Source organism: Phascolarctos cinereus, unplaced genomic scaffold (assembly GCF_003287225.1).
Source record: "Phascolarctos cinereus isolate Bilbo 61053 unplaced genomic scaffold, phaCin_HiC Scaffold_2;HRSCAF=192, whole genome shotgun sequence".
Taxonomy (NCBI): domain Eukaryota; kingdom Metazoa; phylum Chordata; class Mammalia; order Diprotodontia; family Phascolarctidae; genus Phascolarctos; species Phascolarctos cinereus.
Window position 1 is genome coordinate 220,815,641 of NW_027555625.1, and position 15,335 is coordinate 220,830,975.

Sequence of the window (15,335 nt, forward strand, 5' to 3'; positions counted from 1 at the left end):
CGCCCTGCAGCGTACGAGCCCGGGCTGCTCGGTCTCGACCCGCGCCCTCTCAGCCCTCCTCCAATCACAGCAGGGCACTCACCCCACGTGAAAAAACAAATACCCGCTTCCGCAGCCCACGTGATCGCCAGAAGGGCCGCGAGACCGGAGGCGCCCCCTGGCGAGCGTCTCAGACATCGCCGGCAGCCCTGGGGAGTCTTTCCCATAGCTGGACACGGGGGCCTCGGCAAGGATCAGGACCCCGGACAGCAAGCGTCCGCACGACCTGACCCCGCGTCACCCGGGGTCTCCCTGCTGCCCACAGCCACGGACAACGCCCTCCCTTCGGCACCTCCCTCCCCTGCCCCTCCGACTCGCCTCGCACGTGAGTCAGGACCGAGCTGATTTTCTTAAAAAAAAAAAAGTCTTTATTCCTGAATAGTTTAGTACGGCGGGGGAGGGGGCGGGGTCGTGGAGGGGGCCGGACTTCGGCCGCCTCGGCCGGGGGTGGGAAGGTGGGGCAGGAGGCCCCAGGCCCACACGCGGGGTGGGTGCTTAGCTCTGCCTAAGGACAGGGGCCCTGGATTCCCGGAGAGGCAGGGGGTATGGTCCAAGGTCACGGGCGCCTGAGGCTGCGCTGGCCAGTCCGGGAGATGTCTCTACTGTGTGGGTGGCCAAGGGCTAAGTAAACGCCGGCGCTGTGGAGGGGATGGGAAGGGGGCAGGGGGCCAAGCCTCCCCGCGCCTTCCTTCCCCCGGACGGCGGGGCCGAGGCTAAGCCTTCTCGGGGTGGGGGGCGCCGGGGCCGCTCTAGTCCTCTTCATAACCCACGTCCTCGTAGAGCAGGGCCCCGCTGAAGAGCGTCAGTGGCTCCTCCGAGTGCGCCAGCTGCCCCCTCACGAGGTCGATGCAGACCGTGTCTCCAGCCTGCAGGGGCAGGATCAGGCTGAAGACCCCCAAAGCGCCGGAGCTGGGCTGACTCTCCACCACGGGCTTATTTTCGAGCCCCTCCGGCTCATAGCCACCCGAGTCGATGCGGGCTATGCCCTGGTTGGAGCGGGACAGCACGGCCTCCACCTTTTCGTGACGGTGCCCAGTGAGCACGGCGCTCAGCAAATAGCGGCCAGCCTGGGGCGCGGTGAATATGCCTGGTCAGAGGAACAAGGAGAGAAGGACGGGGTCAGCAGGGCGGAGGGCAACAAATGGGACAGGAAAACGGATCGAAGCCCTTAGGGGGCAAACGTGGGGTCAATATTTTGCTGGGTTCCCCGTACTCCCAGCCTGCCACAACCAACTGGAATCAACAAAGGCTCCTTCTCTACTCAAGTATTCCCTGACCCTCCCCCATCCTCCCTTACCAGTCTCTGGGTCATAGTACCCTCCATCGTTGAGTAAGACCTTGTCAAAGGGAATTGTGCCTGGTTCTGTACGGGGTGAACTCAGCGCGGCTGAGAAAGACACTCGAGGTATAGGAGGTGCTGCTGCTCCTTCCAAACCTGGAGGTGGGAAATAGGTAAGGTAGTCACTAGGGCTAAGGTACTGATTTGATACCCATGTCACTCTCTTCTGCCTTACCAGCCCAATTTTGCACTCTCCTACTCCATTAAATGCTGATTCTATTTTAGCCCCTCCCACTTGATTTGTTACCGATTGAATGAACGACTTGCTGTAGAAAGGGAAGAAGCTGCTTCCAAAAAGAATACATACCCTGTTCACCTGGGAGACCTGTAGGAAAAGGAGATGTATTAATTAGGAGCAGCACAGCCCAAGTTCATTTATTCAGTACAAAAGTAAAACACCTACTACTGGGCTAAGCAGAATGACTGGAGAAGAGAGGTAGGGGCTCCAGTTTTTTCCTTTTCAGATTGAAAACTCCTAGTCCTCCATCTTTTAACTCTCTTGAAGAATCCTTCCTTCTCCAAAGACCTTAGGCTTCCAGACTTCAAGGGTCTGTGTTTGTTTTTTTCCAGTGTCGGTGCTCCCTCTACCAACCCAGGCTGCAACCTCTCTATGACTCATAAAATATCTTCTCTTGTAGGACTGGGATGCTTTTGTTTTTGCCTTTGTTTCTTATTTATCTTAAACAGTTCCAGGAGCTTAATAAATGCCTATTGACTGAATAACATAGTAGATGGTATTCAAGAGTGAAAGTAACTGACAAATTCAAAAGTATCTGGCCAACATGAGTGAAGAGCCTAGCCTCTTCACACCAGTTAGGTTGATCCTTGAACAACAGAGGTGGGAAATCCTGCATCAAACCAATCAAATTGTCCTCAGCTTCACAGGGTTTGTCAGAGCTTTGCTCTACTGGTAGAGCCTTCAAGAATTCAGAGTCCTTGCCACAACACAATGAGGCATTGGAGAGGTTGTCAAGCCCTGGAATCAGGAGGACCTGAGTTCAAATACGGTTTCAGATACATAACATTCACTAGCTGTGTGACTCTGGGCAAGTCACTTAACCCCAATTGCCTCACAAAAAAAAAAAAGAATGGGGAAAGGTTGTCATTAATACAAAAATAATATGAATTTGCTTGTTATTTAGTTGAGTCAAAGAATACCCAAATTGGATAGATCATATGTGTAGAGCTGGAAGGGATTGTAGATCTGTCATTTTAGAGGAGGAAAATGACTGATGGGTATCAGTTGAAGGAAGAAAAAAAGACTTAGTAGGGGACATGATAGCTTTCTTTGGGTGTTTAAGGAGTTGTCATTTGGAGCAGGGATTAAACTTATTCTGTTTAGATCCAGAGGTCAAAATCAGAAACAATAGGTACAAATTGCAAGAAGGCAAATTTAGGCTGATGTCAGGACAAACTTCCTAGTGATGTAAGCTGCTCTCCTTTCAGAGGAAGTCTTCAAGCAGAGGGTGGAAGATACTGTGTTGGGTAAGTTATAGTAGGGATTCTTTTTGTGTCTGGGTTTCACCAGATGGCTGCTGAGCTCCTTTCCAACTTTCAAAGGCGATGATTCCGTGAAGCTCAGAAAAGTTGAGTGACTTAACTTTCAGTTAAGAAGTGGAAGAGGGGAGGTGTAAATTCCTAGTCATGAGTCCCAATGCAGTGCTCTTTCAGTTATACCTTGCTGCATCAGAACACGTTTAGGCCAACCTCATACATGACGCATGAATCCCCTCAACAGCATCCTGACAAATGGGACATTCAACCCATTTTGAAGACCTCCAAAAAAACCTACTCAATCAACAAGTATTTATTAAGCTCACCCATTAAAATGTGTATATACATATATATGTATATATATACACATACAGATATACATGTATATATGTAAATAAGAGGTACCTATACGTGATCCACGTGGAATAGAAAGGACCCTGTCTTTTGAGGCTGCCCTTTCGACTTTAAGGCAGCTCTAGTTAGAAGTTTTTCCTCATATTAAGCCAAAATCTACCTCCTTGTAATTTCCACCCACTCTTCTTAGTTCTGCCTTCTGGGGCTAAACATTAGGATGCCTAGAAATGGCCTCAGCCACTGAGTTCTCTTCTCTGCTACATAGTAGTAAGCTAGAAAAATTATAGGTTGGGTGCTATCCAGTTCAAATCAATTTTGAATGAAATGTCACGAACCTGGTGGTCCAATGGGTCCTTCTTTGCCCTCTTTGCCAGGTGGTCCAGGGGGTCCCACAGGGCCTGGAGGCCCCGGCTTTCCAGCAGGGCCTGGTGGCCCAATCTCCCCTGCTGGTCCTGTAAGAATGAACCTAGAGTGAAGTGAAGTAATGGGAGGGTTGCAAAGGGCAAAAGAAGGTAGGGGCTAGAGAGACAAGAGCTGAGAAGTGGCCAGGAGGCAGCTAAGGGGGAGATAGGACAGGCATAGCCTATGCAGACTGAGAGGTATATTAGGAAATAGGTGAGAATGTGTGATAGGGATCTCTACTTGGGTTAGGGATGCTCAACCTACATCCCACATATAGTCCACACAGGCTAAAGATAGCACATGAGCTGATTTTCAGTGGCATATGGACTGGCTTTTTGACTGTTTGCCTACTACTATAATCTATGTCACTAGGTCTCATACAAGAGGTGGTTTGAGGTTGTTACTTCTCCTCCAAGCCCCATCCCCCAACCCATGCTCGTACCCTTGATTCCATTCCATAGAATCACTTCTTAGTCCTTGCCCCTTTATCCTCTCTATAATCTTTCTTTGTCTATCCACTCCTCTGCTGTCCACAAACATGTCCAGATTTCCTTCATTAAAAAAAAAAAAACCTTTGTCATACTTTCATGGTATCCTCCTATATCCTGTCTCCCTTCCATGGTTAAATTCCTAGAGGGAAAAAAATCTTAATCGATTCACTTTCTCTCCTTACATTCACTTCTTGACTCCTTACTATTTGACTTTGGTCATCCCTATCCCCTCCCCTCCTACACATACACTAGAATGAAAGTGTTTTAAGATTACCATTGATTTCTGAATTGCCAAACCTTATAGTCTCCGCTCCATTGTCATCTGTCTCCACCTCTCTGCAGTATTTGACACCATTGAGTATCTCTCTTCTTGGATTCTCTTTCCTTTCTGAGTTTTTATGGTATTGTTCTTTCCCAGTTCTCTTCACTGACCACTCCTTTTTAATCTCCTTTGCTGAATCTTAATCCACATCCCTCTCTTTTTGCATGTGGTATACCAGAGGATTCAGTGCCTGACCCTTTTGTCTTCTGACTCTACTTTGTCTTGGTGATTGCATCAGCTGAATGGATTCAACTATCATTTCTGTGCAAATGACTCTAAAATTTAAGTATATACCTTTCAATCTCTTTCCTGAACTCCAATCCCAAATCATCAATTACCTGTTGGACACATTCAGCTACAGTAGTGTTCCGCAGATGTCTCAAACTTAACATGTCCAAAATGAAACTCATTTTATTTTCCCATGAGCTTATTATTCTTCTAAACTTCCACATTTCTTTCTTTCTTTTTTTTTTTTGTAAAACCTTCACATTTCTTTGGAGTGTACCACCATCCTTGCAATCATCCCATTTTTCAGCCTGAAAGCCATACTTGTTTCCACTTTCCTTTACCTGCCATATCTAATCAGTTGCCAAGTCTTGCTAATTCTTCCACCACAATCTCTCTCATATCTGTCCCCTTCTCTCCATTCATACAGCCACTACCATAGTTCTGGTCCATCACCTCTCTTGGACTATTGCAGCAGTACCCTAATTGATCTCCAAAATTGATCACTTTCTTCTTCAGTCCATCCTCTACCAAACTGTCAAACTGATATTCTTAAAGCCCTGACATTCCCTCTGTTCAACAAGTTGTAGTGACTCCTTATTGCCTCATGAACAAAATACATACTCTTCTGTTTAGCATTTAAAGCCCTTCACAGTCTGGCTCCTTACCTCTTTCTAGGCTGCTTTCACCTTGCACATACTCCAAGATCCAGCCAAATCGGCCTCCTTGCTATTTGCTGTAGATGGTGTAAAGACACAGGCTGTCCACAGCCTTGGTTGGAATTCGGTTCCTCCTCACCTCCACCTCTTGGAAACCCTCCCTTCAGGTCAGCTCAGGTGCTACCTTCTTCTACATGAGACCTTTCCTGATTACCTCAGAATTACTTAGTATATTTTTTGTATTTGCTTATTTGTGTCCATGTCATTTCCTCCCACTAGAATGTAAATTCCTTGGGGAAAGGGATTTTTTTTTGTTTAAAAGACACAATAAATGTTGGTCAGATTGAATTGAGTGCCTGACAGACAGAGGCTGAGACCCTGGCACAGCACTTCTGAAAGAGGGGCAGCCAGTTCTAGGGGAGTTGGGGAGGATAGGAGGAGTGGATGAGAGATGAGGTGTATACAAGGGACTTCAGGACAAGGAGACCTCCCAAACAGTTACGTCCTTCCCTCTCCATCCCTCTCAAAAGGTTCTTACCAGAGAAGTCACTTTGGCTGAGCTGATGCAGCTGGTCTTCCAAAAGGAGGAGAGAGCTGTTGAGGGCTCCCAGCCTTCGGCCAAGGCCAGCTTGGCCACCCAGCAGTTTCTCCAGCAGGGCAGCTTGGTTTTGGCTAGTGCTGTTGGCTTCCCGTAAGCCAGCCCAGAGGGCAGCCACATGATTTGAAAGCCCTTCTCGAAGCCCCCGCAATCCTCCAGCTACTGTGTCTAGTCTTTCACATATGCCTTCAATCCGGGTTAGTCGTCCCTCAAGGTTTGGGCACTGTCCAACTTGAGTTTGCCCTTCTTCTAGAATGCGCAGCCGTTCTTCACTCTCTGTTGCATGTTCTGTGGCCTCCTGTTGTAGTCTATTGATCTCAGAGATGATCCTATCCTTGGTGACCCCTAGGTCAGCCAGGTCTGCCCCCTGGCCCTCCACTGTGGTCTGTAATTCCCTCAATGAGTCATTCAGGGAACTGAAGGTGAGGATGACCTCTGAGAGTTCCCCTTGCATTGCCCTAAGGGCTGCACCTGAACTGCCCCCAAAAACACTGAACCCATCCAGGGGACCCCGCCAGGCCCCCCCACTCCTGCACTGCTCCCAGGGTCTCCTGCGGGCAACAAAGGGCAGGAACAGTGCTCTACTCCTTCTCTTAACTGGTTTAACTCCTCCTGAAGTTCACTGCAGCTTAGGCAATCCTCTCCTCTAGCCTGCATCTCTCCTCCAACTGGGTCAGCCTCCCAGTTGTTTGGTTCAACTGAAGTAGCAAGTCCCCAGGCCCTTCACCTTGCATACCCAGCTGATCCCTCATCTGCCCCATTTCCCCTTCCAGTCCATCCAGAGCTGCCTGTAAAGCCTCTCCAGCCACCCCCATCTTGTGTAAGCTGGAACCCACCAGCCTCAGTTGGCCCTCATTGTCCAGGATCCTCCGTTCCAAGTCACTGAGGATGGCACTGATTTGTGAATCTTGGGTTCCTGGGTGAACAGTGCAGAGCTGCCCACAAGCCTGTACAGTCCCTTCCACCCGCTCCTCTAGCACATGGATCCGGGAGTCTAGTTCCTGGCTCAAGTTGGCCAGTCTTCTTTCTAGCCTAGTGAGCTGCCCTTTGGCTCCCTGCAGCCAGTGGCCCATGCCTCCCAGGACGGTGTGGCCACCTTCCACCTTCTCAGATGGGCCCAGGGTAGAATTGAACTGATCTTCCAGCCATGAGAGGCGAGTGGCCAGACTGGTATAGCCAGGGGGATGGCCTCCCTGCCCAGCTGCACCCTCGAGCTCTCCACCTCTCCGACCACTCAGCACATGCACAGAGCCAGCCACCACGTCCAGCCGACGCTCCACATCCTCCAGCCTCTGGCCTAGCTCGGGAGCACAGCAGCTGGGAGAAGGCAGCCAGGTCCCTGCCAGCCGCTGGTGCAGCTCCTCCCTAGCTTCCCTCTGTTGTTGCTCTACAGAACCAAGGAGTTTCTCCAACTCATGGAGGCGTTCCTGGTCCTGCTGGTGTTGCCTGCGGAAGGTATCCAGTCCATGTGTGCAGCTGGAGCAGGATTCCTGCAGCCTTTGTTCCATCTCCTGAAGCAGCTTTTCTGCTGGAGATGGGTTGGCCAGGTCAGGGCTCAGAGCGCCACCTCCATTGTAGAACAGACCCAGTTCCCTATCATGGGTGGAGATGCGATTATCCAATAGCTGCAGCTGCTGCTGGATTTCATTGAGGGTCTCCTGCACCCCAGTCTGGGCAGCTGCATCTGCAGGTGGGCGTCTTCCATTAAATGCTGCCTCCACAGCTTGTTGGATGTTCTCAGCCAAGCGCCCATTCAGTCCCTGCAGGGTGCTCTGTAGCCCTTGCAGCTCCTTTGACATACTCTGTACTTTCTCCTCTAGTTGCTTTAACTTCTCAGAATCCCCGGGACCTAGACAAGGGGTTAGAGTGGGAATTGTAAACAAACAGGCTGGAGAAGAAAAATCAGTGATTCTGTTCTAGTCCCAACTTTTTTCCAGGTGAATATAGAAACCTTATCGAGGCAGCTAGGTGGCTCAGTGGATAGCTCTATCTAGCTGGGCTTAAGAGTCAGGAAGACCTGAGTTCACATCTAGTCTTAGCCACTTAGTCTGTGACTCTGGGCAAGTCACTTAGCCTCTTTCTGCCTAATCCACCAGAGAAGGAAATGGCAAACCACTCCAGTATCTTTGCCAAGAAAATCCCATATAGGGTCATCAAGAGTTGGACACAAGTGAACAACATCTTTTCTCCCCCATCTTCCAGAAATAGAAAAATGGAGGCAGGCATTTCATGGAAAGCTTACTGATTTGTTTTCATTAGGTAGGATGTACCTCAGAAAGTTGGTACTCAACAATAATTATTATTAAGAAGAAAGGAAATAAAGTGCAGCCTGAGGGGACCATCATGCATATGGAGAGATGCTCAAAGCCCAGAATGTTATATCATGGGACTTAAGGTCTCCAAAAGCCACATTGTACCTTGTAGTCTTATGTGCATGCAGGGACTTGGAGTCTCTGCAGACCAACTCAGTAGAGTTGGGAAGTTAGTATGTCTTTCCGTGGACTCTATGAGATAGACATTCTCATTTTAAGGATCATCTGTGTCACTCACAAGGAGCTCTGGCTAAGTGTTTGTTCCTTAGCAAGAGGCCAATGAGAATATTTATCCCCACAGATCCAGAGGGTGCGCTCTGTTGGATCACCCCTCACACAGTAATTGCTTTACCTCCCTGCTGGCTAGAATAGTGCTCGTGCACACACACACACACACGCACACACACAGCTGTTTGCTTCTGGGGTTGCGGGGTGGGGTATACAGTCTTTGAGGAAGACTATTACCCATCAAGCTCATTTTAGCCCTACTTTTTAAAAACATTTTTTTTCTGTTTTCAGGAGTAATGGCCCTGCCTCCAGTTACCTGGCCCCACATTATCCAGACAGGCCTACTCCATCTTCTTTTCCCTTCTTATTCCTGGTACCTACCTTCTCCTCCAAGTCCACTCAGGTAACTGCCAGCACTGGACCCCGAGAGATTGGGACGGGCTAGATGAGGCCGAGGGTGGGGAGTAGTAGTGCCCAGGGCTGGAGCTGGCCCCTCACTACAGTCCTCACCCCCAAAACCCTGGCAGCATCTCCATTCCATGTCTGTCACTGTTTTATAGGCTACTCTGTATCGAGGGCGGAGGAAGCTTCGATACCTAAGAGAGAGATAAGTTGGGATAGAAGGAAACATTGGACATATCATGGACTGTGCTATACCATTAGTCATCTTTTTCTGTGAGTATGCTTGGCTTTCTGAGGAGAGTTGATTCAGCTTTACACAGCTTTTGTATATAGGAACACCTAGCACAGAATTTCGCTCAGCAAATATATGCTATTGATGGCTGCTTTTTTTTTTCTTAAACCACCAGGCTTATGAGGAAATTTGGCATAGTCTCCAGGTGATTCCTGGATCCCTGCCAGAGAGCCCATCCTGGGACTGTGAGCTTTATCCACCCTTCACTGATTTTTCCTCCTGTGCCCTGGTTTAGTCCCAGATGTGGTCTCACAAAACAGAAAGCAGCACAAGGGGGCAGCAAGATATCCCTGAGTGGGTTCTCAACTCAATCCCTCCAGCCCTATATTTCCAGCTCACCACTGACTCTAAATGGCTCTGACCTCCACTTCCAGGCTCAGTCCCATATCGCTTCTTTGGCCTTGAGTCAAATTCCCTGGTTTCGCCATCTTGGTCTGGTCTCCCACCCCCAGTCTCCATTTTCCTGGCCCGGGCAACTCACGTGATAGTTCGGGGACACTGGGGCTGGCCCCAGCCACAGGCCTGGTAGTCGGGTTTGACAATGGTCTCCACCCCGTCTTCCAGTACACAGCTCACTGTCCGAGTGACCACGTAGGCACACCAGTTCCTGCAGGCATAACCATCAGGGACTGAGCACTGGAACTAGGACCCCAGGAGGAAGGCAGGGATGGAGTTGCACAGAGGCAGGGCATTGTCCACTAGCCTCTCTCCCTGTGCCTTCTTGCTCAGTAATGGGTCGTGAAAGAACTTTTTTAGAATGGGAAGCACAGAGTAGGAAAAGTTCGTGCCTCCTGACATCCAGAAAGTACTCCTACTATAGATGGGAGCACAGAGGGGGCAGAGTATGCATCCATTTGCCTATGTATAGATGTGTCTATCCATATGTATTGTCGTGTGTCTGGGAATCTGTGTGTTTGTATATAAATGCTCATGGGCATAGAATTATAAATGGAACCATTTAATTTTAGAACTTTGAATGTTTATCACCTCATAAGAACTATGAATGCCAGAGTATGTACATGTGTTTATATCTGTGTGTTTCTTTATGTGAGTTTGTTTATGTGTGTGAGATCTGTCCTGCCGGATGTTGCCCTAAGGTCTTCAGGGGAAAAGGGTAAGGGCTTTTCCCTTTTTCTGCTGGTCACAGCCCAGGACTGATAAGGATAATGGGGGCATTCACTAGTAGTTACTCACCACTCCCTTCCCATTCCCCCCCAACACACACACACACACACACACACACACACATACACACAAAACCTTTCCAGTTTTCAGTAGTCCCACATTCCTGACCCCCTATCTCTGATCTGTGACAGGATGGAATCAGGATCAGAAGAGCAAAGAGTAGAAAGGAGAATAGGGTCAGTAACAGATTGGGGGGGCAGGGCTTGGTAGTTGAGTCGCTGAAAAGGAACAAAAGGGTAGAAATGAATGCAGAAGCTGTTCTTCTGGTCCTAGCCTCCCTGCCCTACTACGTGCAATGAGCTGTCTTTTTCAGAGTATGTATAGCCCCTGTTGCTCAGGGCCTGTGGGTGGGCTAAGGGAGTCAAAGGCTAGAGAGTGAGGATGTCCCAGCAAAGTAGGGCCTCTGGAAGCAGCAGATATGGTCCCAGAGCAGAAAAGCCATCACCTCTGGGTTGCCTGTAACCAATTCAGTCAGGTTTATTTCTAATGTGAAATTTTTGAATATGTTTTTCCAATTAACATGTAAAAAAAATTTTTAGCATTCATTTTTTGAGTTCCAAATTCTCTCCCTCCCTCCTCTCCCCTTCTTGAGAAGGAAGTAATTTGATATAGATTATACATGTGCAGTCATGCAAAACATCAGGTTTATTTCTAAACCCAAAACTTTATAAACATGGCAGGCAAGACTGGGTGAAGGTCAATGAATGCATGGGGTGGTCTGGATATGTCGTTTTTGTCCCACCCCTCACCCCACCCAAGTCTTAGTTTCATTCCTCTGGGGAAAAGGTGGTGGAAAAGTTTGGGGGAAAGTACTTGTGGAGTGGATGGGGCTGGGGGTCAATGGGGCCTCTTACCTGTGGCGACTAGCTGGGCGGTGGACACTCTGAGCCTGTGGCCCCCCAGGACTGAGGGACCGGGCCCCAGTGTAGAGGCTGTAGCCCCGGGATGGGTAGCTCGCAGCCCAGGCTGCCCCAGCCAGCAAGCAGTAGAGGCAACAGCTCCAGAGTGAGGTGGGGGCCATGCTGGGGGAGGCTCCACTCTGTGCCCGGCCTCAGCTGCACATCCCAGCCCAGCTGGCTGCTTCTGCCTCAGTCCCAGGGGGATCCTGACGCTCCTCAGGAAAGAGCTACCTCCACCCAGAAGGACAGAGAACCCCTGTCCCCCCTTCCCCACCCCAGCTTCCTGCCTGCCAGAAGTTTTTTCAGAGCCTCACGCCCCCTCCTTATCCTTCCCTTATCCTGATCCTATCCCCCTCCTCTTTCTGTTCCTCCCTCTCTTCTTTCCGCTCTCCTCTCCTCTTCAGAAGAGAGTCTGTTCTTTTTGCACCTAGTCCCCCAGTTCTTCTTTACCTATTTGGGTCTGTCTCCTCAAGCCCCTCTCTCTGGCCCCCTCACAGCCCTCTCCTTGCTCCCCACTCTTCTGGATTTCCTTGCCACCTTCTTTGCCCCATTCCTTGCTCACTGGCTCCTCTGGGATGATGAGGCTGTGCCCCTGTGGCGGCTCTGAGTGAGGGTGGCTGTGTGGGGCGGGCCCTGGCCTCCTGCCTCTCTCCCTCCCCTCCCCCAGTCTGGCTGGAGGTCCAGCCTACCACCCCCCCTCCAGCAGCTTCACATCTGCTTCTTGTTAACGCCGGGAAGGAGAAAAAAAAAGGGGGGTGAAACAGAAATGTGGAGTTGCCGCCGGGCAGGGGGCCAGCCGCTCAGACAGGGCCATATGGAGCCAGGGCCAGAGCTGGGGCGGGAGAAACCTGGGGCCAGACACTCATATGGGGAGTCAGGGCAGTAGTGGCAGCAGCAGGAGCAAGAGCTATTCTGGGAATTGACTCTGGGACTAGGGGCAGTGGGGACTGGGGGCGGGGTACCTGGAAGAGGTGGGAAAGGGTCTAGATAACTTGTGTCTTGGCTAGGACATGGAGGAGAAAGAGGGAATCTGGAGAGAAGAAAGAGGTTAGCTAGCCCCTATGGGTGACTTAAGTCTCTCAGCCTGAGTTCAATCCAGTGCAATTTATTTAAGTACCTACTATGTGCACTGCACCGTGGTAGATGCTGGGGTAGAAAACCAAAATGGAAAAATAGTTGCTGTCCTCACAGAGTTTGTGTTCTAATTTGGAAACGCATAAACATACATATTTTATGTATACGTGTGTGCATATGTATGTATATGTATGTATGCACATGCATATGCACACACATACACACATTTATACATATACATTTCATATATATATAATTTCAGGAAGAAAGGGAAAGAACTAACAATTAAGGGCAGCAGGAAAGACTTCTCAAAGGAGGTGCCATAAGAGCTGAGTTTTGAAGCAAGGCAGAGATTCTAAGAGGGAGGCAGGGGTGTGCTGGTAAATGTTTAATCATCAGCTCTCAAAAAACTTACCACACATTTTTACACTTAATCTGCATTATTCACATTTTCTCTATCACTTTCTCAAGTCTAGACTACCACCAAAACAAATCAAGCCCCAAGCTGTAGCAATTTCTGAGATGTAAATGTTCACACTGAAAATTTAATAATCGGCTCTCAAAAGCCAGTTTGAGTTGGTCCTAGCATATTCCTGGGACGTGAGGAGGGCACACATTTGGGGGTGAGGGATGGGTGGAACAGGAAGTAAGGCCAGTTTCCCAATGGAAAGAGGTTAGAGGCTAGACTAAATAAATGATCTCCCTTTCAGTTCTTCAGATTCTATGTTTCTAGGAAATTTAAAAGGCAGAAAAGGTGATGGTGGAAAGATGATCGAGTTTGGATCAAGTATGAGATGACGGTGAGCATCCACATAAAACCGTCTAACAGGAAGTCGGAGGTGTGGAAATGAACCTCGAGAGACAAGATGGATGGAGTGGGAGATTCGGTTGGGAGTAGATGGTGCCAAATATCTCAGAATATCTTGGAATACCTTCACAGTAGGTTGTGAAACACTCTTGCAGTAGGATTTTGAATATCCTCACAGCAGGTTAGGGGATACCCTATAGATTGGACTGTGGGATATCATCAGCATAGGCTTTTTGGAGACTCACTGAAGGTCGAGGACATCCTTACAGTAGGATGAGGGACAGACACCCTCATAAGAGGCAGAGAGGATGAGTAATGGATTTCAAGTAGCAGGGCACTGGGAGCATCTGGTGGTGGATATAAGCACTGATGGAGATAATATACACATCAGGTAGATAGGATTAATGAGATTAATTGGAAGAAGTACCTGGTAGCCTTACCTGAAACCCTGTGAAAGTCGTGGAAGATGAGGAGGACAGAAGGTGGGGTTGAAAGGTCATAGTGGCAGTTGGTCATGTAGGGGAAAGGAAAGGAGAGTGCTGAGGTTCCAATGGCAGTTGGCTGAGGAGGGTCCTTGAGCTACATGTGAGGTGGGGTATAGAGAGAGTAGCACCAGGTCTCTTCCTTTGGCATGTGTACACTTGGAGTCTGCAACAGTGAAGGGTCCATCTCAGAGTACCAAGAGCCACTAGAGCATGGTAATAGCCACAATTAGATTCTCAGTGAAAGAATGACATTTTTCAAGTAAATTAAATAAATTTGGTGTCACTAAAAGTGTTTTTCTCATATCTTCTTATTCAGAAGCAAATTTAAAAAAAGATTTTTCTTTAATATTAACATAAGTACAACACTTATGAAAAAATTGTCAAGAAAAAAAAAAGAAACGAACAGATCATAGATTATCTAATCAAATCCTCAGCCAAATTTAACCACTTATATCTTGATCAAATACAAAACTAACTCAAATGAAATTATTATACCAAACAATTTAACAGAATAAGTTCTTAATAAAGATGCACTAGCTAAAAAATCTCCTGATTTTATGTGTTTCCTTTGGTTTTGTTGATATAAACACATATGTAAAAGTGGAAAAGAGGAGGCTGTGTGGCAAAGTAGATTGAGCTCAGGGCCTGGAGTTAGGAAGACTCATCTTTTGGAGGTTCCATCCGGCCACAGACACTTATTAGCTGTGTGACCTTGGGCAGATCACTTCATCCTGTTTGCCTCAGTTTCCTTATCTGTAAAATGAGCTAGAGAAGGAAATGGCAAACCAGTCTAATATCTTTGCCAAGAAAACCCCAAGTGGAGTCATAAAAAGTTGGACACAGCTGAATGACAAAAGTGGAAAAGGATGCCTTGGGAACCAGAGGATTCCCTCTTGTTGGAGGTCTTCAAGTAGAGGCTGGATGGTCACTTGTTGGCTATATTATGGTGGGGATTCCTTTTTGAGTATGGATTAGACTGGATGGCTGTTGAAGTTCCAGCTGTAAAATTTGGAGATACATGCAGGGCATCCCATAAATCTGAGTGGAGTTTTAAGCTTTAATCACTTCAGAAGTAGAAATGCTAAAAACTTACCCAAATACCTGCATTTGAAAGGCTAATCACGTGCATTTAAAAATATTGATGTTTCTTATTAAAATTCAACGTAAGCACCATCTTTTGCTATACCTTACATGAGCTGATTTCTGAACTTTGCAAAACTTTCATCAGCTGCTGATCAGTGACTGAAAGGATTCCTAGGCTTACAGTAATCCAAGGAGTGCAGTTTTGATGCCTAGAAACAGTTTTGATATGACCCCACAAGAAAAAGTCTAATAGAGGTAGATCAGGCAACCAAGGTGGCCCTATATCAAATCTGCTGGTCTGAGAAAGTATCATCCAGAAACTGTGGCACATACAATGCATAATAATCAGCTTCCCATCTTGTTAAAATTAAAATTGTAATATTTAAAAGATACAAAACTAAATAGGTTCAAAGGAAATTTAAACAATTAAGCTTTCAAATGATTTTTTAAGTATACAGAATTTCTATTTGTGAAGTTATCAAAGCTTAAAACTACACTAAGATGTTTGGAACACCAGGTGGGGAGGTTGGAATGGGCATACGTGCTGTTTTGATTCTCCCGTCTTCACTTTGCACATGGTAAGGGTGTAGTGTCAGTGGGTACTCCAGGCCATACTCATCAGCACTGACAGATTTCCCAGGCCC

At 47.9% G+C, this 15,335-nt stretch overlaps 1 protein-coding gene and 1 long non-coding RNA gene across 2 annotated transcripts; one reads left to right on the forward strand and one right to left on the reverse strand.

The window, feature by feature from the left end:
• Positions 1 to 129: 129 nt before the first annotated feature.
• Positions 130 to 14,161, forward strand: LOC144455858 (uncharacterized). Its single transcript, XR_013484669.1, has 3 exons — positions 130 to 364; positions 8,755 to 9,138; positions 9,273 to 14,161. It is a non-coding gene; the product is annotated as an uncharacterized LOC144455858 (long non-coding RNA).
• EMILIN1 (elastin microfibril interfacer 1) lies at positions 431 to 11,363 on the reverse strand. Its single transcript, XM_020983866.2, is given in 10 exon segments — positions 431 to 1,126; positions 1,337 to 1,474; positions 1,686 to 1,703; positions 3,562 to 3,678; positions 5,864 to 6,439; positions 6,442 to 6,588; positions 6,591 to 7,772; positions 8,845 to 9,059; positions 9,639 to 9,764; positions 11,197 to 11,363. Coding segments are annotated over 10 exon segments (3,024 nt in total). The 3' UTR covers positions 431 to 788.
• Positions 14,162 to 15,335: the final 1,174 nt, after the last annotated feature.